Source organism: Leuciscus leuciscus (assembly GCF_965113295.1).
Source record: "Leuciscus leuciscus genome assembly, chromosome: 16".
Lineage (NCBI taxonomy): Eukaryota > Metazoa > Chordata > Actinopteri > Cypriniformes > Leuciscidae > Leuciscus > Leuciscus leuciscus.
The window spans coordinates 910,565-935,704 of NC_138740.1; the positions used below are offsets into that span (position 1 = coordinate 910,565).

A 25,140-nucleotide genomic window follows, 5' to 3' on the forward strand; every position below is an offset into this window, starting at 1 on the left:
ATCCAGCGTATTGCAGCCATGGTAGCCAGCAAACAGATTCTTCCAGACCCAAAAAGCCTTGGCATCCATATAAGAAGCTCTATGACTAGAGGCATATTAAAATGTGGATGAATACTGGAGATGTTTTTGAGAGATGGAGACAACGTAAAGCCCAGAGAGACTCAGAGCTGTCTGTGCAGGGTGATCGAGAGAGCACTTGATTCCACTCATGAAATGACATAACACGATTCAAAACATACATCAACAATAAAGTGCAAAACATGCAACTTGTTACATATGAGATGGTTGAACAGTCCATAACTCTCTGAATTAAATTGGCCCAGCTTTCCTGAGGAACAAATGAAGATATCTTGTCATGACTGGATAAAAACGAAGCTTCAGTCGTGTCAACAAATTCATTGAACACTTGAAAGGGCTTCTGAATGGATCCTGAAGTTCGAAAAGATGCTTCGGTCATTGAGCCCCAAAACAAAAGTACGGTACACCCTGACACACACTATTTATGACGATCTGATCTCTGCTGAAAAATCCAGCATGTACTCCACGTTAGTATGGTTAGTTCTGGTATAGTTTTGGCGTAGCTGGCAGACCAGCATAATCATGGTGTTCTCCAGCAAAACTGAGCTGATCCACCAGCACTCCTGCTTCCCATTCTGAAGACCAGCCAACCAGGAGCCAGCATCCCAAGCTGTCCCAGCATGCAAACCATTCCTCATGTTGGTGACCAGCAATGCTGGATTTTTCAGTAGGAATGACAGAATAATAACTAAGTCAAACCTCATCTTAGAAATGATTTCAGTGGAGGACCTTAAACACGCAGAGGACGCTTCATCCAACAGCCATACCAAGATGAAGTTACATCACCTGAAGAAAGAACACTGCATGGCTGGGCTCAACAGAATTGAGTGGGAATGTGCGCTTATCGGCGCTATCCCAACACCTGTGAAAATGACTTGGGGTTTATAAGAAAAGTTCAACAGCTGTTTTAAGGTTTTTGATCATTTTAAAGTTTTTTTTTTCCCGTTTATTAAAAGCAAAATTACAAATCACACTAATAGCAAATCACATCTGCCTATAATCCAGATGAAGTGTTATGATACAAGATTTGGTTCAAGTATTTTACAGATTCCATTTTTCTTTTCTCAATAAGCCGAATGTATACGAGTCATGGTAATTAAGTATTAACAGTTTTAATGGATCACATACAGTTATTTATATGGCTTGATGAACTATTTTGTCTGTTCCCAGTGATCCGAGCCGTTGACCTCTGAAGCAGCACCAACACCCGTCATCAACTCGCACAATGGAAAAGACCATTTAGTTGAATAAAAGCCTTTTAATTATATCAGTGATCACAAGGATTTTCTCATCAGGATTTGACCACAGCTACTGTGAATGAAGAAGCCCACCGAGGGGAACGGGGAACGGGAGCTGCTAAATGTTTGCCGAGAGTTCAAATGAGATCAAATTTAAATCCAAATATTACCAGAGAGAGCATGACCCAAAACATTCCAGCAAACAAATGTATAGACGTTCATATGGAGGCCAAATTCAAAAGTGAAATCCCATAAATTAGATTGGAATATTGCTTATGATCCAAAGGCAGTCGGGCAAAGTTTTCAAATTCATCTCAAATAATCATAATCAAGGTTTGCCTTTCTTCACATGATTCCAGTTGAAACCCTGAGGTCAGTTTCCCTTTACTCAGACCGACATGCTGCTTGTATGAAGAAAAGCAAGAAGTGATACTAAAACATACCCATAATAACTCAAAACGCATTAGGGCGAGCATAAAAAAGGTGAACACGTAAGGCAAATATATCTCTATAAACAATAAATGACACATACAGCCAAGGTGGTGTAATGTCTCTTAATTTCTTGAATTCATATGTACACTAGGACCAACACTCTGGTAATGACTCCCGTTGGCAGGAGACGGTGTGATTCTGCCGGTGAACGAGCTCGGCTGCGCGCCTCGGGTCGTCCTCGACAGCGATGATGAGCGGAGGAATGATTCGTCCATGTGAAGGTAGTCGTCGTCTTCTGTAACAGACCGTGACACTTGGAAGCAAGCGAGAGGATTTGGCAGGCGGGACGTTAGTGTCACAGTGATGGCCAAGCTTACGGTACGCTAAAAGTTATTAGCTATAGAATTTAGCGTCCACTCCCGAAAAAAAAAAAAGGTAACAAAATCATCTCGCTCAAACAACTGCAGATCTATAGTATTTGCATTATTTTCTGTGTTACGCGTTTGCCTCATCCAGTACCTAGTCTAGTCAAGAGCAATCTTATCATCGTTCAACACAATCTCTAACAAGGAAAGAAAAAAGAAAAAGATCATGGTGGAATCACGCATCGTTCAGCCAAATAAAACAGTGAGTCCACTGAGGATTATAAAGCAGAAAGATTCAACAAAAGCCTTTTTGTACCCCAATGATACAACAGGAATAAAACTTCAAAGTCTTAATAAAACGAAGAATGGAAGTATTTCTCATGCCCTCTGCTGTCCGTTTCTGATGCACAAATGCTGTGAACGAGGGGAAGATGGAAGAGCCTAGATTGGACAATCGTGAGCCGTTCATTGGCGAGCCGTTGCGTCATGCTTGTGTTCGGTCGGTCGGACCCGCGGCCCGTGAGACGCTCACTTCGGGGGCTTGCCGTCTGAAGCGGTTCGCTGGCTCGGGGTGTTGGCAGCATCTCTGGTGAGAGGAGCTCCAGCCGGGGGGGCGGAGCCTGAAGCAGCATCTCTGGTGGGAGGAGCTCCAGCAGGGGGGGCGGAGCCCGAAGCAGCATCTCTGGTGGGAGGAGCTCCAGCCGGGGGGGCGGAGCCTGAAGCGGCCTGGTTCTGGGTTCGGTTGGACTGCTGGGAAGGGTGACGGCGACGGCCATCTCCGCTGGAAGAGTGTCTCTTACGCCCACCTTCCTCCATTGGCGGCTGAAAACAAGAAATAACACATGGTTTGGTACTTGAGCATAACCTTTCAACTCCTGAAACTGAAGCATCTCTCAGGCCGTTTACAGCTGGTGTTAAGATGTGTTTTGGTCAATCGGATCACAAGTGGACGACACTCTAGGGGTGTAACAATATATCGTGTCACTACACATCGCAATACAAAAATGCAACAATATGTATCATGGATAGTGACAATCTGTATTGTGTGTAGTTCACCCAAAATAAAAATTACTGTGCAAGTAAAAAAATAAATTTTCGGCAAGTTTTCAGAGTTTTGTCAGTTCTACATATAAACTACTACTATGATATAATGCAATGGGGGAATATTAGTGTGTCCTGATAATGCCAAATGTCTGGTGTTACTACTAAAAAGTCCAACATTATTTTAAATATATCTAGTCAGTGACAGAGATCAAGCATATTCATCTTAAATAATCCTGTATTTTCAGCTTCAGAATCATGAATATTTTTGTTCTGGTGTCTCTATTGTCCTGTTCATTCATTTACACCTATAATGTAATATCAAATTCAGCAATATAGATCAACAGGACATTTTTTGTTAACCTTTTATCATATGTCTTGGGAGTATCGCAATAATATCGTATCGTGAGTTAAGGGTATCGTTACACCTCTAATAAATGCAGGTGTAAAACGGGTCTAAGATGTTTTGAGCTCGTCCACTTTCACCACTTCCAGAGGGAGTTGAAACACATTCGTCCGGTTTGCTTTCGTAGTGTAAACACTCATGTGGTCGAATGTGTTCAAACAGCCACTAAAGGCCGTCTTCTCTCCGTCTACTGACTGAATGCGTGAACATTATGGGAAGAGCTCTAGCCAGACGGGTCTAAACTTCATCGGCTGAAGACCCAAGTTTGGTTTGAGAGAACATCGAGCTTGGTTCAGTTTTCAGCTTCACCGTTCCTGATTTCTAACACACTCACAGCATTCGGCTGGTCTTGTGTCTGTCAGAGCAGAAACGAAAGCTGATGTTCATATGTAAATTGCGTGAGCTTATTTCGACCAATAGAGTGAAAGATCTGAAAAAGCCCACACATTTACCCGCCCATAGACCCTCCCCTGAAGAAATCAGGACAGAAGTGGTTTAAAGTGGACAGAAGGTGTAAAAACACCAGGTGTAAACGGGAATGTGTCTCTCTCCTCTACTTGTGATCTGATCCACCAAAACATTTCTTAATACCAGCTGTAAACAGGACCCATGTGACGTCAACCAAGAAGGAACAAAGTTTGACAGTGACTTCTAACATGACAAAAATCCAAAAACAAACTTTTTCATTTAGAAAAATGCAATCAATGTGATTATGAAATTAACCATGTTGATTCCATGCTTGAAAATGAGGAGAAATGCACGACTCACGTCCACTCTGAAGTCCTCTAGACGCTTGAACTTGCTGAGATGCACCTGCAGCTTGGGGTCGATCTCCATGTTCTTTGTTTTCGAGTATTTAAGAAAAGCCCAGAACTTCTCGAGTCCATACAGCTGACCTGTCAGGGCGTATGAAGAAGAAATAAACAAGAGCTCCACACACACACTTCACAAATGCATCTGTTGTTTGCCAAGACAGACCTGCTTCATAGTCTTTAGTGGTCTCCTCTTGAAAATCTTTAAATATGTCCGGCCTGAACTTCCTCTCGAGTCCATAGCTATAAAACCTGAAGAGACACTCCAGACCGTACCTGAGAAACAACACAGCACTGTCAATTCAGAACATCACTGAACGCTCAAAAACAAAAGATCACACTGGAAATGCAGTCAAACGCCATACTGGGGTCACAATTCTGAAAAAGTGAAATTATCAGCTTTTAATAATAGAAACAAATCTATTTTTCATATCATTTGCTCCTTGTAAACAGTAGGGCTTGTCAATAGATTACATTTTTTGAAATTGATTAAATCACATACTTAGTAAAATTAAGCATAATTTATCTTGTTTAACGTTCATTTTGTCGTCATTTGCTCCAGCACAGTAAACCGTCAGATTAAAGGGTGATTCTCACAAAACTAATTTCTGCAAGGTTTTTTTTTTTTTTTGTTTGTTTTTTTTTTAAGTAAATTTGTGTCTTTCTAAAAAAGGACACTTGGAAAAAAAAGAAAAGTCAAGTCGCGATACCGAACAGGGGTGTTTCACACATGTTTTACTCTTCAAAAACTACGCTTTAACCCCCTGAGGTCTACGGTATCGCCGGCGATACCAGCTCGCTTTTTTTTTATTAGTGTAAAAGAAACTCATAAATACTCTGTTGACTTTGATTTTCCATAGGAGTTTCATACATCAATCGATTCTGTTAAATGTGTATTATTTTTGTGTATACTCACAATAAAAACAAAGTGTTGTGCTTTTTGCCAAATAAAGAAAAATAAACACGAAGCGAGTTCTGCCTTCTCTCTGCCAGTGAAGTCCATTCTGAAACGCGTCCGAAAATTAACAATAACTCAGCGAATACTCAGTCAAACAGACATACAGACACACAGGCATGAAGCTTGAATTCTCTTCTTTTAAATGAAGTCATTTATATAAAAAAACAATTATTCTCATCTTGTGAAATCTGTATTAAAAGAGAGCGATTCCAGTCGAGCTCATCTCATCTCATTACGTTATAATCGGCCCCGCCCACGGAGAGCGCGCGCTATTCAAACGCAAATGGCTGGGGCAATCCTGTGAACGCCCCCATCAGCTCGAGAAAACACACAAGTTTATTTAGATCATTGTTTACACCGTCTTGCAGCGCTGTGAGGAATAATACTAATCGAAAATGTCCCTCAGAAGTGCGGGTATATCGAGGAGCGAGCTGAGGAATACAAGTAAGTTTTTTCCTTCTCACGTGAATTTCTTCACGTGGGTTTCTGTTTATGAATGAATAAACGCCATGAATGCGCGCTGTTTACCACAGCTGGCAAAGACAGTTTAAATTTAAATCGCGTGTGTGAATGAATGATGATGTTTTAGCAAACTGTATTGCTATACTGAGATAAGTAAACATCGACTGAATGTTGAAATAAAATGTAGGCTATTTGTATAAGCAACGTATTAAACTGCAAATTAACAATATGCCCTAATATTTCATGAAAACAACGTTACAGTCAGACGAAATATGAAAGACAACATTTTGTTTAGTAGATTTGGGTACAGTTTTTACTGTAGAATATACTGCCACATCAAATAAGCTTTTGTTTAGCCATTTCTATATATAAAATACGATTTTTGTCAAAAATAAAGTCATCAACTAAGATGTTAGCTGTTCCAATGTTGGTTATATTCAAACTAATGAATACATAGATAAAATGTAGGGCCTATAATCATTTTTTTTTACAAAGAAAGAGTACACTTGAAATATTGTTGAAATTGTAATTATTGTTGTAATTGTAACCATTTTAATAAAATAGCAAAACATATTTACAAGATAGATGTAAGCAAAATCTTAAATGGTCAATATAAGTCTTCTTCTAAATATATCTTTTGTCTTTGCATTGTGGCTCAGTCAGTGTCACACCTGAGTGAATGGCTAATTATGCAGAGTGGGTGTATTCTAAGGTGTAAACCACTCCTCGTTCACGCCCCCTCGCATATTGGCTTTCCAAGCAAAACCTGTTTTACATCAATTTAAATCAATGTATGGTTTTATGTGAACGATAAAGCAAGACTATTTTCACATAATTTTGAAGAAAAAACTATAGGCGACGACATCCATAAGTCAAAAGTCTTATTGCCACATATTTAGTATGTGTTTTGTGGTCTTATTTCAAAATTTTTAATTTTTAGTTTTTTCGATAACCACGCATAAACATTATTCTCTCAAAAATGAAAACATGTACATACATGTGGCTCACATATTATTGTAGTCCTGTTTGTGCTATATAGAGTGAATTTACACCTTTGCCATTAATTTGTTTATAAGCAACTGAAAAAAGCACAAATGTCAGGGCATGTCAGAACACCCCCAGGGCCCAAAAAAACGCTCAGACTCCAGAGGGTTAAATCTCTTGACAAACTAAAAAGACGTAAATGACAATTGCATGTATTGTAAATTAAAGACACAGGTTGCACTGAATGTCAGCTTGATTATTTTGCTCAAGATCAGGATTTATTGAGTCCACATGTCATGAACACTAGAAACTAGGGGTGTAAGAAAAAAATCGATACACTTGAGTATCACGATATTTTATTTTGCAATACTGTATCGATTTTCAAAAATGCAATATCGATTTAAATTTTTTTTTACGTCCAAAAATATTCATGGTAAGACAGTGGTTCACGTTTATGTTGTTTAAATCCCTACCACTAGATGGCTATGCTGAGACGCACCACTAGTGTCCTCGCCAGGCTCGCCGAACGGTGCGTGTCCACTGGACATTTTGGGATTGACAGCGGACTGGAGAAAGCGTTGAGAGCGACAGAGACTCGAGAGAGTCAAAAAGTTGGGCAGTTCTCGACTTTATGCAAATATCAAGCGAAAAACGCGGTCGGCAGCCAATTGATGTGAGGTTCGGCATGTGAGGTCTGTCTTGAGAGTTTAAACATAGGCCTATATAAACTGTGCTGGAGTTTATGCTGGATTTAGTTTATCATTTTGTTTACAAATTAGACGTTGTGCAGTTGTTATATATATATATATATATATGTTAAATATTTCATTTTGGATGTTTATTGTGATTATATTGGCTGGTTTTATAAAAGTTTATACAATTGAAAGGATATCTTTGCTTGGTGCATTTGGAAACAAAGCTTGTCTATTTCTAAATGTAATCGCGTGCATCGTTCACATTAGAGGTCTTCACGGGTCTACTTGGATCCGAAAACCCGAGGTCCGACCCGAGACCCGAGCGGTTTCGGGTCCAAAACTCAGACGAATGTCTCGGACACGGGTTGAGTTCGGTATTAGTGGCCTCGGGTCTCGGGTAATTTAAAATAAAAATGCTTATTCCAAATGGACCCGAGAAGACCCAAACTATGTTGGGCATTCAACAAAATTGCATTATTTAAAACAACTCTATGACACCGTTCTCTCACTTTTTCTAAATGAGAGAGCGAATCCGCGCTTCTACGTGCAATGGGCTATAATCACGGTTGCCTCCGCATTTATTTACTCAGTTATTAATTTGCTTAGTTATATAATTTATAATTTCAATAAGTGAACAACCCCAATAAACTTGGGGTAATCAGATTTTTTTTTTTTATTCATTAGGCTACATTAAAGATCGGAATTTTCTTCAGGAAACGGGCAGACTTGAATAAATAGCAGCAAACAATAAACGATCAAAATTGCAAAAATTGTTTTAATAAATAATCCAAAGTTTGAACATTTATGAGTAGGCTAAAACATTTTATTTTGAACGTGCGTTGTGTGACTGTTTACAGTAAGCAGACACGTTGCTCAAATAAAGAAAAGTTGCAAAAATAAAGACATATGCCTACATGGTAAATTTGACCTGCTATGGCGGTTCTAATGCCTTGTTTTTAATCTGGTTTTATCTAAACAACTTTTTAACAACGGGATTGTAGGCTAAATAAATTTTTTTTAGTAAAAGTCAATGACTGGGAGACTTTGGATATTTTATTGAAAATCTGTTATAGGCTACATTTGAAAAACAGCCATCGGTAAATTTTACCCTGTGGTGGTTCTAATGTTAATCATCGTATGGTCCGGTAAATAACATTATGGCAAATTTTATAGGATGTAATGGGTTACCGACCGTGATGTGTGATTGACATTTCAGCACTTCAGCGCGTAGGCCTACTTGCGCGTCTATGTTAAGTACATTTGAAACGCAGGGCTGCAGGCTGTGCACAATGTAAATGCCGTTTACGTTCGGGTCCAGTCGGGTTCTAAAGGAAATGGCGTCAGGTCGGGTCGGACTCGGGTCTAATTTTATCGGGTCTGTCTCGGGTCGGGTTTTTCTTTAAAAAAAATTAATTTATGCACGTCGGGTTCGGGTAAGTAGTGATTCGGGTCGGGTACAGTTTTTAGGACCCGAGAAGACCTCTAGTTCACATCAAACGCGCATAGAGCGTCTGGCGCAAGTGATTTCAATGTTAAGTCAATGCAAAGACGCGTTTACGCGCGTCTGGAGGCCCTGCGGCGCGAATGAGGCATTTTAGCGCGGCTCACCTCATTCGCGCGTCCAGTTCTTTTAAAATCTTTTATCACATAAAACTTGACTTCAATATTTGACACATTCGTTTTGTTCACATTCATCCACTTTTATTAATTTTCGTCCAGTTCACGTTGTTGTTTTGTATTGTGACAGGGGCTATGTATTTTCTTTTATTATGGCCTACTTGAGCATATAAAAATTTGCTCACTAAGAACCTGTGAACCACAATCCCAAACTGGCAGTTTGATTTTCTGTGTAGGCAACTGAATTGTTTACCTAAAGTAAACTTCTTTGACTTTTATGCACATCATGTCTTTTTTTAAATATTACTTTTTCTAAAATTATAGTCCTACTTTAAAAAAATCCCAATATATCGCCTTATGCACAGTATCGAAATATATTGCAATATATTGAATCGTGACCCATGTATCGTGATACGTATCGTATCGCCAGATTATTGCCAATACACAGCCCTACTAGAAACTCTTCTAACCACAGGAGATCTGTCGTTACACACACACAACTCTGAGATGCTGTTTGAGAATGTTTGTTGGAACGATGGTTTCGGGAAACACAGACTTGTTGAACTGCTGATAACGACAGAACTTGCGATCATAGTTGGCTAACGCTGCTTTCAGGAAACACCGCAGAACCACATGGCCTTGATCTGACTGCACTACAGTACACGGATCCATTCAGAATGACTAAACACAGCAACATGACGAATCAAAACATTATCCTGAATGTGTGGAAATAACGAAGGTACTGAAATGTCTGTTTATAAATACAACGTGTGATCAGTGAGTCGAGAGCACACACACTGTTTTGCACATTAATATAACGGACTCACTCGTGCTACTATACGACTCCTGTACGTCAGGGATGGAAATTAACTTTTTTGTCCACAGGCCACTGTGGCTGGTGGATTTAAAAATCTACCAGCCACTCAATGTTTTTACCAGCCACTTTCTTGTTTTTAACCTACAATGTGTAACTGCATGTGAAAATTAATACTACAAGATCTACAATACTTAAGCAGTTTATTTAATCTCAAGTCTCAATTAAATACTGACATTTTCTCTTTCGTTCTTATACACACACCAGGCAAGGCATTATGGGTGCGTTAGTAGGCCCACCCACTTCACTTTTCAACAGGCCCACCCAAAACTTGTCCTCAAAAAAAAAAAAAAAAACGTTTAATATATTCTAATTTTGTCAAGAACTATAAAAAAATCGCCAATAAGATCATAATTTGTGCTAAAATAGTCTAAATGTTTAGTTTAAATTTTTTTAAAAAGCTGGTTATGTCTATCTTGATGTTTCTGCGCAAATTCAGCAGACGGGTTTGTTCCGATCAGAGCTCGTGAGTGGAGAGCGCATTTCTGAATATTCCGCTCCGCTCGCTCATTCCGCAAGGTCGCTCGCTCAACCCAGAATGGCCTGATCCTGGTTCGAAAATATGTGAAAAAAATTCTAGTCGACTAGTTGTTGTTCATTTAAGCCATTCGTGGATACATCGCCCCTGTATATTATTTTAATTATGCTTAAATAGGCTATAGCCTACAGGATGCGCGTTTACGTAATATAGCCGCACTCAAGCGCACGACCGCACGCATAAAGCTTGCCACAAAGAACCAGTAAAAGTAATGAAAATGAATGTGTCTAAAATAGCAAGGAGACATTTAATTATTTATTAATAAACTGGTGTTTTGCGGATTCGCCATGAACGCCAGAGATTTCATATGGATTTCACAATCAGAGAGCCTATTTCTTTTGGTTTTGGATATTTTCGTTTAAAAGTAGACATTTCAAGCTTTCTGTAATAGCCTATATTTCTCAAATCTGTGAGGCACAAGCTGAGTTTCGGCGCCCTCCAGTTCACATGCAATGCAAGTGATCATGCCGGCGCCTTATTACATTGTCTGCTATATATTTTCTTCTTATGTATTAAATACAGGCAATTCGTTGATAAAACATTGATCAAAATTAAGATACAATTTATACAAAACGAAAATCTTTTAAAAAGAGCCTTTCTACAAAACAAAACTCAATGAAGTGGTCAAAATCATGTCTTACATGTCATGTCTCCAGATATATTTGCGCATCTCATGATGTATATCTTTCTCGGCGAACAGCGCCGTTGCTGGGAGGGCGCCAGCGCCTCTGCCTCGCGAGTGGATGATAGCCCTGAAGACGCCTAGCAATGGTAGGCTATACCTTTAGTGGTAGTATAGGTACCTTTAGTTAAGTTATACCTCAAGAGTCTTCGTAGCGCACTAAGAGACAACGTTACTTATGATGCGTAATGGAGATTCCAAAGCGCTCTTCTTTGGTCAGAACCATGGAGAGCGATCGCGGATAGGTCCGTCCTATGCACCGACACTTTTTACAATGCAACAAAGTATTTAAAGAGCATCAAGCTATTAAAATCTATATTTTATTTTATATTTTAATCTGTTATTTTATCAGTCATTTTTATTAGGTTAAACAGTGATTGAATAACGGTTTTAATTTAACGTTTTTAATTTAAGGCCCACCTTGTCTCGTAAACTAACCAATCTCGGGACTCCCCATTGTCTGCTTTTCTCCATCGTTCTTTAAAAAAACGTTTTTTGACCTTCGATGTAACGCCACATTTTTTTGAAGGTGTGCCTCCTCTAAAAGTGTCCGCCGTCTGTGTGAAACAGTATGCTATTTTTATTTACCCGCCACGGTGGCCGGTAGGTGAAGCGAGTTTACCCGCCACAACACAAAATCACCCACATTTGGCTGGTGGCGGGTGCTAATTTCCATCCCTGCTGTACGTCACCGCAATCTTTCCCTTGATTGCAATCCACATCCCGCAGAACTTTACTAGCGAGACGCTGTTTGCTTTATCCAGTTTGCGTATCATCTGATCGGTTCCGCTCAGTCTGTATTTCACACAGCGTGATGCGTAAGGGTTCACGCACTTCAAAAAACAATCACAGAATATTACAGAGCTCGTGTTTTAAAGCTAAACAGACACTGGAATGAATTAATTATTATATGAATGAATTATTATATTAATAACATGAATAATTCACTGAAATCTGGCCACGAGTCTATTTTCTCTGCCATGATTTTACTAGACCTTTCGGCTGCAATTGATACTGTGGGCCACAAGATCTTGATTACACGCTTAGCACAATGTGTTGTCATTAAGGGTACTGCGTTGCCATGGTTTAGATCCTATTTGTCCAAAAGAACTTTCTCAGTTCGTCTTGGAGACTTTAGCTCCTCAACGGCTTCTTTCACGTGTGGGGTGTCCCCCAGGGCTCTATTTTGGGGCCCATTTCGTTCTCCCTGTATATGCTCCCCTTAGGACATATTTTTAGGAAATTTGATATTTCTTTTCATTGTTATGCAGACGATACGCAAATTTATCTGCCTTTGAAACGAAAAGACACTCGCACTTTAGCGCCTCTATTGCGGTGTCTTGAGGATATTAAGGCCTGGATGGCACTAAATTTCCTTAGTTTTAATGAAAATAAAACAGAAGTTATGCTGTTTACGCCGAGAGGCACTTATGACTCAACAGATTTGGACCTTGGTGAATTGAAGCCACTTGTGAAGCCCTATGTAAAAAATTTAGGTGTTATTATGGATTGTGATTTTAAACTGGTCAAACAGATTAACTCGGTAGTTTAAACTAGTTTTTTCCAATTGAGACAACTCACCAAGGTGAAATCTAACCAGTCTTTAAAAGACTTAGAAAACCTTGATAATATTTTCATTTCATCTCATCTGGATTATTGTAATGGCCTCTATATAGACATTAGTCAGGCCTCTCTCTCCAGACTGCAGATGGTCCAGAATGCAGCAGCTCGCCTGTTGACGGGTACATGAAAGTGGGAACACATTACCCCTGTTCTCGCCTCTCTTCACTGGTTGCCTGTCCATTTCAGGATTCATTTTAAGATTTTAGTGTTTGTTTTTTAATCTCTTAATGGTTTTGCACCTAAATATCTTTGACCTGATCAAGCTGTATGCTCCGCTAAGAGCACTTAGGTCTGCTGAGCATTTGATTTTAGTTGTCCCACGGGTAAAGCTGAAGAGCAGGGGTGACAGAGCATTTGCAGTGGCGCATATGCGTTTGATCGTGTTCGTCATCCTAAAGATTCGTCACGCACAGACACCTTGCACACAGAGTCCAATGCGTAAAAAAAAAAGAAGCAAAACGATACAAAAATGAAGTCTTCAAGTAGTAAAGATGATTTTGTTTACCCCTTCCTCTCTCTTAAAAAAAAAAAAAAAAAAAAAAAGGAAATGTTGGGTCCATCCAATCCTGAGACTGCGTAGAGGAAGGAGAGTTCCTGCGGGATTATCCTGATGATTCAGACTTTACTTTAGGGAGTCAATGGCTCAGTTTGATGCGTTGCTAGCGATACTGGAGACGCGTATATAAAAAAAAAGACCACCACCAATTTCTGTGAACCATTTGATCCTGAACAGTTCTGGATTTTGGCTCTGAACTGTCAAAACCTTCTCAGAATGCGTGATACGGATTTGAAAAACGCAGAAAATCAAATCTAATCAGATTTTTGTATAACGGACGGAAGTTTCGGAGGCAGTGTGTAAATGTGATTGGCACGACGTGAGGACGCATTTACTTTTTAAACGTGTGCAAATTTCGGACAAGAATTTCAGACTTCAGTAGATTATCAAACTGCGCGATGTAAATTACGTTAATGATGCAATTTTGCATGCTTCAGTCATTTATTGGTGTTAAATTATTTAAATGCATTGATCGCATGCGTTAACCACCCTAAAACAGAGATGTTGATTTTGCTGAGAACTGAACTGCCACATGATCTGTGAGTTTGCCTTAAAAAAAAAAATCTGGGTAATTCTGCCTGTAATTCTCTCCAAATGCCAACGTTTGATTCAGACAGCAATTAAAATCACTGATAACACTGAAGTGACTTTACACCCCGCTCTCGAACAAACATTCCTGTTCAAATAAAAAGCATCAAGCATTATTTTCATACCTGTATCCTTCCTTCCCATCCTCCACCACCAGCTGTCTGAATTCCTCGTACATCTTTCTGTTGAAGTGATCCCGCAAGAAGAAGGACCAGAAGCGGAACAGCGTGTTCATCTCCTGAGACTGCCCGATGCCTAGACGCTTGCGCTCTGCAGGACCAGAAAGACCACAGATCAGAACGACTGCACGATTAATCGAATTTCTAATCGTAATCGCGAAAAGAAACTACGAGCATGAAACGTTGTTACGTTTTAAATGAGTAAGTAACGAAATAAAAGTAAAATACCAATACATCTCGTTACTGGTACGTCGTGTTAGCTGAGAAGGATTAGCATGCAGGTCTGATGTTCATTCTGTTCATCAGGAGCAGTTTCCATGTTTCATTAACAGTTCTTGTTAGTATTGTGTATCACCATGGTAACTGCTGTTTCCATAACCTCAGAATGACACTATTTTTACTTTGTGCTATTTTGTATATTTTGAATTGACTGTGGTGGCTCATACCAACATTATATTAACAAAACTAGTTTGGGACCGCTATTTAACAGCTTAAGCTCATAGGCCTACTGTTTATTTATCAGTATAAGTTATATTCTTACAATGTCTGTGTATGTTAAGTAAAGGGGGACAGTCCTTGTGTGTGTACATTTTTGTGTAAACAAATGTATTATAACAGGCCTACATATATATATATAAAGTAGTCAACATTTGAAGTGGATCAAAACCTTTCATCAAAGTTATACATGAACAATACCCGTTCTAGTCTTAGGACAACTATGAAGAACTCTTCTGATCCACTTCAAATGTTGACTACTGTATATATTCCTAAAAAAGTGGGTCACGGCTTGATGACCAGGGGAAAATGTGGGTCTCATGGCCAAACAAGTGGAGAACCACTGGTAGAAAGCCATTCAAAACATGAAAGTAAATAGTGATAACCCACCGTTGAGGCAGCGTCGCCGGTACTTGTGGTAGACGTGCTGTGTGAAGCCGTTCTCCTTCAGGAGCTCGTGCGACGGGTGCTGGAACTTGGGAAGAGACTGAGGCGTGCAGCCGTAGTTCCCCATCGCTGCGGTGCCTTCTGATGGGCTCGCGGTCGAGCTACAGACAATACAAGTCATCTTTATTTATACAGCTCTTTTTACAACAGTGTTTCAAAGCAGCTTTACAGAGACAACAGGAAAATAATGCAAGTTTGTTTCTAGAAGAAAATAGCGTCACAGTCCAGCATAAGTAAGCTCAGTGATGGATCATTTTTGTTGAATAAAAAAAAAAGTTATTAATTTAGTTCATATATAGCCACTCTGGAAAAAACAGTGATGTCATCGTCCAGCTAAGCTCAGTTCTCATATAATGGTGTCAATGCAAGAGATCAATAATATTGTTGAATATTAAATGTCCCCGACTAAGCAAGCCAAAAGCCAAAGGCGTAAAAGGCGACAGTGGAACAGAAACTCCATCAGTGACAGAATGGAGAAAAACTTGTGTGAGAAAGCAGACTCAGTCACTCAGTTCTCCTCTGGCCAACTAGCCAACAGTAAGTGATTATGATTCAGGCAGCATTACAGGTCAGAGGTCAGATTGGATTGGAACATTCAACAGGAGATCAGCGAGAGTCTGGTCCGCCATCATCACCTGTAACACACACAGTCTCTCTCTCACCTGACGGAGGCGGTGCGCGAGCGGTGCTCTCTCGAGTCCATCACCCAGCCCACGTGACACTCCATGGGCGGGTTGGAGCTGTGTCGCGTCTTCCTCTTGCGAGGGGTCTGGAAGAGGACAGAAGCGGGAGTGAGACTCAGGAATTCAGAATTAAAATCTCCTGATAATATCCTGATTTAATAACCAGGAAATGTTCATTCTGAAGTGAACTACTCTAAGCAGGACCAGAGCTCATACGCACTTTGGCATCGAGCGGCCGGCCGTCCTTCACCACGGGGTAGAAGCGTGGCGTCTGCGTGGGGTCCTTCAGGCGGGGGGTGCGGGGGGTCCGGGGCGTTCGGGCGCTGCGGTAGTTGGGCGAGTCAGGCACTGTCGTCGGGAGAGAGCGAGCGATGGCCGACGGTTCAGGGGCGCCGAACAGCTTGTTGGCCAAGGCTTCCGTGGGGACTATGGGAGAGAAAACACTCACGGTTAAAGCCCACATGACAGGTTTGGAGAAGGTCAAGTCATAGAATAATCTTTTGAGGACTCATTTTTGTATTGTATTGAGAATGAGTTCAACACGCAAAAGCAGAAAAACATCCAAGAAGAAAAATATGATTTTCTGAGTCATCATAATTCTCTCTTCTGCAGACCTGATCCCAAGATTAGCTTTTCCCAGCATACGTGCGATGGAATTGTGTGCTAGAGACCGTCGTATTCTGCATGCGAGACCATCGAACAAATAAATGACCTTGCATAAGGTGTCAGGGTTGAAGCGAATGTGTGGTGAGATTTCCCTTATTAAAGCTACGAGTTTGTTCATGCTGTATAGATCATTAACACAGGCTGGCATTGGCTAGTCTGAAGCCATCGAGTGTTTTTAACTCAAACCAGCGAGTGAAGAGAACATGAGGCGGGAGGACGATGACAGAACTCATGTGTGGTCTGTTGCTCATTACCAACTCTTGAGCCGGAGTGATGCGAGTACAGGTCCGTCACTGTTCTCGCTGTTGAAGACCTGTGAGATGTTATATTAGGAGGCTAATGTTGCAGAACACTTGAAGGCTAACTGTTAAAATAACTATTATTAACATACATATGCACTAGGAATGCATGATGTATTGGCATCAGCCAATATATGTTCATTTTGAACATAATAAATAAAATAATGGAGTATTTCCTTCAGCTGAGCACTGCTGTAATGGCTTTAAATTGCTTGAACAGGGTATATGCAGGAATCATAGAGATGAATTTACTACCTTTTTTACCATGTATCTGCATCGGCCAATTTATGTTCATTTTTAACGTTAACGATATCATCCCAATAAGAAAATTTGCCCAATATATTAAAGCTAATAAATAATGGAGTATTTCCTTCAGCTGTGCACTGCTGTGATGGCCTTAAATTGCTTGAAATATGATTGGAATCACTTCAAAAACAGAAAATACAGTTCAGTTCGACATGCGTCATATCAGCTACATAAAACTATCATGAGAACATCATATAATTGTGTGTTTGGGACATGGCTTTTAACGGTGAGACCTTTGTTTTTGTAACCAGGCTCTCAAAAATTATATAAAATTCAAGTTTAGATTTATCTGCCGATATATCGGTTATCGGCTTTCAAATATGAAGAATTATCGGTTATCATAATAGGCCAAAATGTTCATATTGGAGCATCACTAGTATGCACACGTACTGTCCATGCGGATGTTAAGCTTATAATGTTGTGTGTCAATTTACAACCGGTTATACTGCCCATAAATTAAACGTTATTTGAATGGTTTTAGACACGTTACTGTTAGACACGTTGGGATGTAAATTAATGAACACTTATTTTTTTAACCCGTGACGAACCACGAGTACTGGAGCACGAGTCACGGTGCAGTAACACACTCACTCTGCTGGGGTCTCGGCGGGCCCGGAGGAACCTCCTGGTTGGGGTCGATGGGCGGCTCCGGGGTCAGACAGTCGAACTCCTCTCTGCTGATCAGGTGCACTTTCTTGAAGTTCTCCACTTCTTGCTGTTGAGAAAACATACAAGAGTTACAACAACATGCTGTTGAAACACAAAAACCAGAACACACACACAGTCCTCCTCACTCCATATAATCCAGCAGGACAACGAAACAAGCACAACAGTAATGCTACTTACTGACAACAGCAACACATGATGATACACAACATCTCGCCCGTACCTGTGCGCCGAAAAGAGCCATGAACCCCCGAGCTGCTAGTCAAACAGCAGTAAACTGAACAAGCTAACACTATCTGGCTTTTCTAGCGGCTCTGCTGGCCTTCCAGGACTCGCACGTGAGCGGCACAAAGAGCACAGCACAAAAGACCACAACACTCTGGTGGAAGACCATTCTGTCCGGCCGGGTCCAGAAACACTGCGCTAAAGCACACACTCTCTCTCTGCGCACACGAGAAGAAAAGCAGCACTGGAGAATGGACACACACCCAGAATCTGACAGAATTAAACTCATCTCATGACAGCCGACACAATGAACACACACACACACACACACACAACACCTCAGATCAGCTGTCACCGCTCATAACACATCAATGCACACATCTCTGCCACGTCACATGACCCTTCACTACTGATAAACTTTACAGTCCCCCTGTGTTAAATCCAGCTTTTAATGTAGTTTATGTGTCTGTGGTGTTTTTAATAAGCTTTAAAACAAACCATGTGTAAGTTCATAAGTCGACAGCATTGCTGAGTATTTCCTCCTTAAAACTGCAGTGAACCAAAGACAGTCTCAAACACACGCTTTGAAATCGCTGGTGTTTCTGACGTCACAAACTACCTTGTAACCAATCAGATCAACGTGTGATCGTCAACCAGTGGATCTCTGAGCTGAGTGAGTGAGTGGAGGCGGGGCTCATTTGCATATTCATAGAACCGCGCATACTAAATGAGGCAAGGGTGTCGAGTTACATTCAAGATATTTTAAGGCACTTTTCAAGGAAAAAACGTTTAAATCAGGGCTGGGAATCGATAAAAAAAATTTACTAATTAATTGCACAATTTCTGTAATTAATTGCAATTAATTGCGCTTCCCCCAAGCTTGTAATCATCAATATTTAAACTTAGAATCACCTAATTAAACAACACAGGAAAAAAAGGGAACAGAAAATAGCCCTATATTAAAATATTAAACATCAATATATCAATATATTATTCTTTTTCAATAATCAATCAACAATCAATTTAACAGATTATTATTATTTTATTAATTATTAAAACAAAATATAGTCCTACAAAGCTATTATTACCAGAGCATGTGATCAGAGCAGGTCATTTTACCATTGTTGCCCAGCATGGCTATACCAGCTCAGCAAACAGAAGTCAACAGAGAAATTTCACGTTACTTGAGTGGACTTTACTTTTCCAGTGCTTAGTACATGATTGAAGCCTTTGGGCCGTTAACGACAGAGCCGCCGACACACACGGAACGGAGAGCTCGCCGCTGCTTGGCCATTAACGACAGAGCGAGCCGACGCACACGCACACGCACACGCGCGCGCGGAGCACAGAGCGCGACGCACATACCGAGCGGAAAAGACCCGCTCATGAAAGCTGCCCGAGAATGAAACCTGACCGCCGAACATGGAGGGGCGGGACGGCATATTTCGGCCTTTTTAATAGCAGACGCAACAGGAAATCATTAAAACGAGGCAAAAAAAAAAAGTGCTGCGTCAATTGCGTTATTTTTTTTTTAACGCGTTAAACATTTCAAATTAATCGCAAAGATTAACGCGTTAATTCCCCCAGCCCTAGTTTAAATATGTAATTTTAGTGATCAAAGATGAGTTTTAAGGGATCAAATGTATTGCCTACAGGGGGACTAAGATATTTCAATGTTGTGGATGAAAACACTGAAGGAACACTCTCAATGCAATTTTGAAAACAGTTTCACTCTTCGCCGAGCCGCCTAAACGCTTTAAAGTCTCCATGAAATCAAAACTGACAATTCTATTTATGGATTGTTTTAATAGTCTTGAATCAGAATAACCTCTTGCAGCATCTCTTCTCTTCTCTGATGACGAGGGCGGGGCTATAACCTGTCACTCACATGAGATCAGCCAATAGCAAACCACAACCATCCAATCAATTCCCCACGGACACAATCAAGCCCCGCCCACATGTGTTCTTGCTCCAGAAGCGTTTCACTCGGATATACGACTCAATAGAGGAGAAGAGACCAGCGAAACTCCCCTTTATGACGAGTTTAAGTGCACTACAGTAGGATGTCATCCTGCTTTCTCTCTATAACAAGTCAAAACACAAAATCACCAGCTCACCTTGATCATGGCATACTCGGGCTCGTACGTGTCGTCCCAGAGGTCCTGCTCGTAGTAGTACAGCCCGTCGTTGATGACCTTCACGAGTTCGCTGCTCAGCTTGGACCTCGAGGTGTGGTTCCCCGTGCGGTCTCCTCCCGGGTGCTTGCGCAGGTACGGCGGCGTCTGAGTCACGATCAGGATCTTGTTGACGTCTCGATCGTCGATTTCACAGTCCGAGTCCTCATCCGACCAGTCGGTGAACGTGTTGCGCCGGCCGTCGATCTGCTCCATCTCCTCGTCGAACATGAAGTCCAGCTCCTCGGGCTCGTCCTGCTCCTCGCCTGACGCCGGGACGGTCTGAGCCGGCGAACGCACCGCATCCGCTTTCTGCAAGACATCCGAGCGTCACCAGAGGGTTAGTGATGCTGCAGGCGCCAACAAACAGCAGAGGACAAACACACACTAAACACATCTAAAACAGGAAAGAGCTTTGAGATTGACTGAACAACTAGATTTGACAAGAAATCTGAGGTGTATTTTTACAGACTGCCGAAAGCTACAGAACAGAAGCAAATGGATCGCTGGGATTCAAGGCATTTTTGTGTCAATATGCTGAATTTAGGGGTAAAATCATACCTTATATATTGTATTGACAACTCAAATAAATATTTACCATCGTATATTCTGCATAATTTGATGTTTTTAAATAAACCCTGACAAAAAAACTACACAAGTTTTAGGGCTGGATGATATGATGATTTATATAACACTGATATTAGTGATCACATGGATTAGACCTATATTGCATTTATATAAAGCGTTCACAGGCAAACTTGCTTTATGTATTTCCTTAGTGTCGAAATCAGGCTCATATTAATGTGAGGAAACAAGATTCCTGCTGCATGTCAATATCCCTGATCACTGGATCTTCGGTAAGGTATAAGGAACTCTATATCCAGTCCAACCTTTAGTTTAAACTGATAATCGTTGTTAAACTATTAAAGCTCAACTACATCTGTGTTATGTCATGGTTTTGCATCAACTCAACATACGAAGAGTTGTTGCTGCAAATAAATCAAATTTCTCATTTGTCCTTTTGATTGTGGCGGGACGAACGACCCAGACGTGTTCAGGAGGGCCAAACATAATCAATCCCTTTATTCTGAAGTGTTGATTCCAACAGTTGGAATCGATTCAATCCAGGGAAATCGACTCCTCTTCAAGAGCCTTTTCCAGTTCAACAGAGCTAATCATTAAAGGGGATCTTTTAAGCCCCTTTCACGAGATGTAATATAAATCTACGGTGTCCCCAGAATGTGTCTAAGCTCACAATACCAGATCATGTCACATTTGTTCAGAAGAGAAGCCTTTACACGAGCTTCGGATACTCCTAAAACAGGCCAATCTCACTCATCCAAGATCTCAAATAATCTACCAAATTCTTCCAATCAAAAAAGAATTGATGGATGATGTGGAGAAGGAGAGTAAATTATCAGGAAATGTTAATTCTGAAGTGAACTACTCCTTCATAAATGTGCTCCTCCTACCTTGGGTCGAGCGGGTGACGGCCTCGGCCTCTTCTTGACCTCGATCCACGACTCCGAGTCCAGATCCGGCAGACTGGCGGACAGGCCCTTGGGCATCAGCTTCAGGTTGCTGACGTCATCAGTCTTGTGGTGCTGGGGTGTGGAGGATCTCGGGGAACCTGTCGGGGTCAAAGGTTCAGTCAGGGGTGTGTGTCCCGTACACTGCTGTAACTCGTGCTTCACTATCACAGTACGATCATCATTGAAGAATCCACTAGCGAGTCTCGACTGTTTCCCAAAACCGTATTGGCACAAATTGGTCGTTCAACCACGTTGGTTAATGATGTCATACGTGGAGGAGTAATAACTACTGTTAATGAATCTGTTTGAGATCGAACTAATGCGAGATGTTTTTCTATAAATTACGGACTGGCATCTGAGGACTATTGCTCATTTTGCTTTATTTCCAGATTCGATCATAGACTGGTTCTCACACACTAGAGCTCGTTCACACACACACACTCTTCAACAACTACACTTTAAATCTCTTGACGAACTAAAAGACGTAAATGACATTTGCATGTATTGTAAATTAAAGACACAGGTTGCACTGAATGTCAGCTTGATTATTTTGCTCAAGATCAGGATTTATTGAGTCCACATGTGATGAACACTAGAAACTCTTCTAACCACAGGAGATCTGTCGTTACACACACACACACACACACAACTCTGAGATGCTGTTTGCGAATGTTTGTTAGAACGATGGTTTCGGGAAACACACCCCAGGACGGCCCCTCACGTCGAGTCAGCGCTCACCTGTGTTTTTGTTCACAACGTTCCTGGGAACAAACTCCGGGCAGTTGATGAACTGGGAGAAGTCTGTCTGCGACTGGTCAGGCAAAGCGAGTCCCGGCAGGGGCCATTTCTCAGGCTCCTCCTTGCAGCGGATTTTCATATCCGTGATATCCACTATTTTACTGTCCTTCAGGGCCTGAGAGAAGAGCAAACCTCAGTTACAGACACGGTAGATCTTACAGCAGCAGAGTGTGTGTGTGTGTGTGTGTGTGTGTGTGTGTGTGTGTGTGTGTGTGTGTGTAACACACCTCCAGTATGAGGCTGAAGTCTGTGGTGAGCACCTGCACACGGTGGAAGCTGGCGATCAGGTGTGTGTGTGTGTGTGTGTGTGTGTGTAACACACCTCCAGTATGAGGCTGAAGTCTGTGGTGAGCGCCTGCACGCGGTGGAAGCTGGCGATCAGGTAGGGGTGTGTGTGTGTGTGTGTGTGTGTGTGTGTGTGTGTGTGACACCTCCAGTATGAGGCTGAAGTCTGTGGTGAGCGCCTGCACGCGGTAGAAGCTGGTGATCAGGTAGAGGGGTGTGTGTGTGTGTGTGTGTGTGTGTGTGTGTGTGTGTGTGTGTGTGTGACACACCTCCAGTATGAGGCTGACGTCTGTGGTGAGCGCCTGCACGCGGTGGAAACTGGCGATCAGAGACACCGGAAGGAAGCCCTCCTCATCCATCTTCCTGCGCAGGAAGAAGTCCCTCTCCAGATTGTCACTACTGAAGTAATATTCACTGTGGAAACACACGAGTAAACGAGGCTCAACACCAGTGAGAAGCACAGGCACAAAGCCTTGCAGAACTGAACCGACTGCTTCTGAAGCGCCTATAATGCTGGTCAGAGCAGTGTAAAAACATGCATTAAAAACAACTTACAAAACAATTGCAAATGTTTTATTAAAGGTGTAATCTATTAAACTTTTTTTTTTTAAATCATCTAATACCACTAAATATGAAGTGCCTCTATAATGAGTGTTATTTGATTAAATCCGACCGATAAGAGACTTGACTAACTCTTTTTTATTATACAAACGTGTCATTAAATGTCTATACACATTCATAAAAATGTATCCGGTAAAAATCATATTTAGACACTGGTCCAGGGAGATCATCGCCCCCTAGTGGCAAACCCCTGAAACGCTTCGAAACAGTAATGACGTCATGAAGCCTCGTTTACTGAGATCAAGTGACTGGTTTTCGAAGCTTAACAAGCATCATCACTACATGACCTAATCGCTAAATCATAATTCCTGCCAATTAGTGTTTGTTCATGTGGTTTCTCACAGCTCAGCTGATGCAGACACAGCTCACACAAACAAGTGCGGACACAAACATTAGGCCAGATTCGTTAGAGAACGCTGATTCATCCACTAATGGAACAAAGTCTTTATGGCCTCGTTTACACTGCAGGTCTTGATGCCCAATTCTGATTTATTACCTTTATCCGATTTTTTTGACCGTCCGTTTACACGTTCTTTCTCACTGTGACCCATATCCGATTCATGCGTTTACACTTGCCATACTATCTGAAACATCGCGCATGCTTAAAGGGTTAAATTCTCTTGCACAGATGGGCGGACGCGAAATATGCTTGATGCTAGCTCTGCGATATATGCGAAGTTTGCCAAACATCACCATGATTTTGAGGCGAAGGAGGACGAAAAGTGCCAGGGTTTCTCTCGTCATTAAACCGTGGAGACGTCGCCTAATGCCTCAGAAAACCCGATCTGACTGTTTACATGACAGTCGCATTGGCACATATCTCAAACCGATCTCGAAATATCCGAATGCATGCGTTTTGTTCCTGTTTACACAGTCATAGAACACATCCGATCTGTGTCACATATGAGCAAAACATCGGAATTGGGTCACATTTCACTGGCAGTGTAAACCAGGCCTATGAGTGAGTCGTTGAATCATTCGCTCAATCCAGCTTTTAAATATTTTTTTTAAATAGACTGCAGATATTAACATTTTGTCAGAACCTCTAGTAAATTACATGTTATTTTGTGTAGTTGTCCATCCTGAACCGTGATCTATATTTTAAACAAAATAACTGTGATTCTCAATGTATCCAGAGTCATGCAGCTCTACTACAAATGATTCATTTGCATCACTAATTACTAGCGCTGGGCAACGATTAAATCGCATCCAAAATAAAAGTGTGTTTACATAATATATGTGCTTGTACTGTGTATAATTATTTAGTATAAATATATACAGAATATACATACAAATATTTCTTAAATATATACATGCATGTGTGTGTATTTATATATACAAAATAATTCCTATACACAATACTAGGGATGTCCCGATACCACTTTTTCACTTCCGATACGATGCCGCAGCTTTGGCTATTTGCCGATACCGATATCAATCCGATATTTTTATTTTATTCTTGAAATAATACTACTACTAATAAAATATATGGAAGCACTTTGCTCAATTAGCCACATAAAAACATCTCACTCAAATGGAGAACAAATACTTCTCCAGTATATAGTCCACAACAGCAGCTGATGATGAAAGACTGACACCCTTTATTCAAAAGACCTTGAGATATGTTTGGTAATTGTACCTGAATGAATTTTAAATTTATTTGCTATATTTCAGATCAATATATTTGTTTCCTTAAAATTTTTATTAACTTTAACTTTATTCTCATCTGAATTATAAATAATTTATTTCTGTATAAAATAATACTACTTTTAAAAACACATTTGATTTTCTTTTTTATTCAATGTAGAATGTGTA

General features: G+C 40.9%; 1 protein-coding gene across 1 annotated transcript in view; it reads right to left on the reverse strand.

The window, feature by feature from the left end:
- Window positions 1-983: 983 nt before the first annotated feature.
- Window positions 984-25,140, reverse strand: part of larp1 (La ribonucleoprotein 1, translational regulator) — a 46,739-nt gene continuing 22,582 nt past the window's right edge. Inside the window, exons 8-19 of the mRNA XM_082141236.1 lie at window positions 22,974-23,118; window positions 22,360-22,534; window positions 21,562-21,719; window positions 20,033-20,401; window positions 17,616-17,739; window positions 15,974-16,179; window positions 15,733-15,839; window positions 15,014-15,171; window positions 14,075-14,219; window positions 4,539-4,648; window positions 4,329-4,456; window positions 984-2,935 (exon numbers count right to left, since the gene is read on the reverse strand). Coding sequence (XP_081997362.1) covers window positions 2,642-2,935; window positions 4,329-4,456; window positions 4,539-4,648; window positions 14,075-14,219; window positions 15,014-15,171; window positions 15,733-15,839; window positions 15,974-16,179; window positions 17,616-17,739; window positions 20,033-20,401; window positions 21,562-21,719; window positions 22,360-22,534; window positions 22,974-23,118 — 2,119 coding nt within the window. The 3' untranslated portion in view covers window positions 984-2,641. The remainder of the gene's footprint in view (window positions 2,936-4,328; window positions 4,457-4,538; window positions 4,649-14,074; window positions 14,220-15,013; window positions 15,172-15,732; window positions 15,840-15,973; window positions 16,180-17,615; window positions 17,740-20,032; window positions 20,402-21,561; window positions 21,720-22,359; window positions 22,535-22,973; window positions 23,119-25,140) is intronic.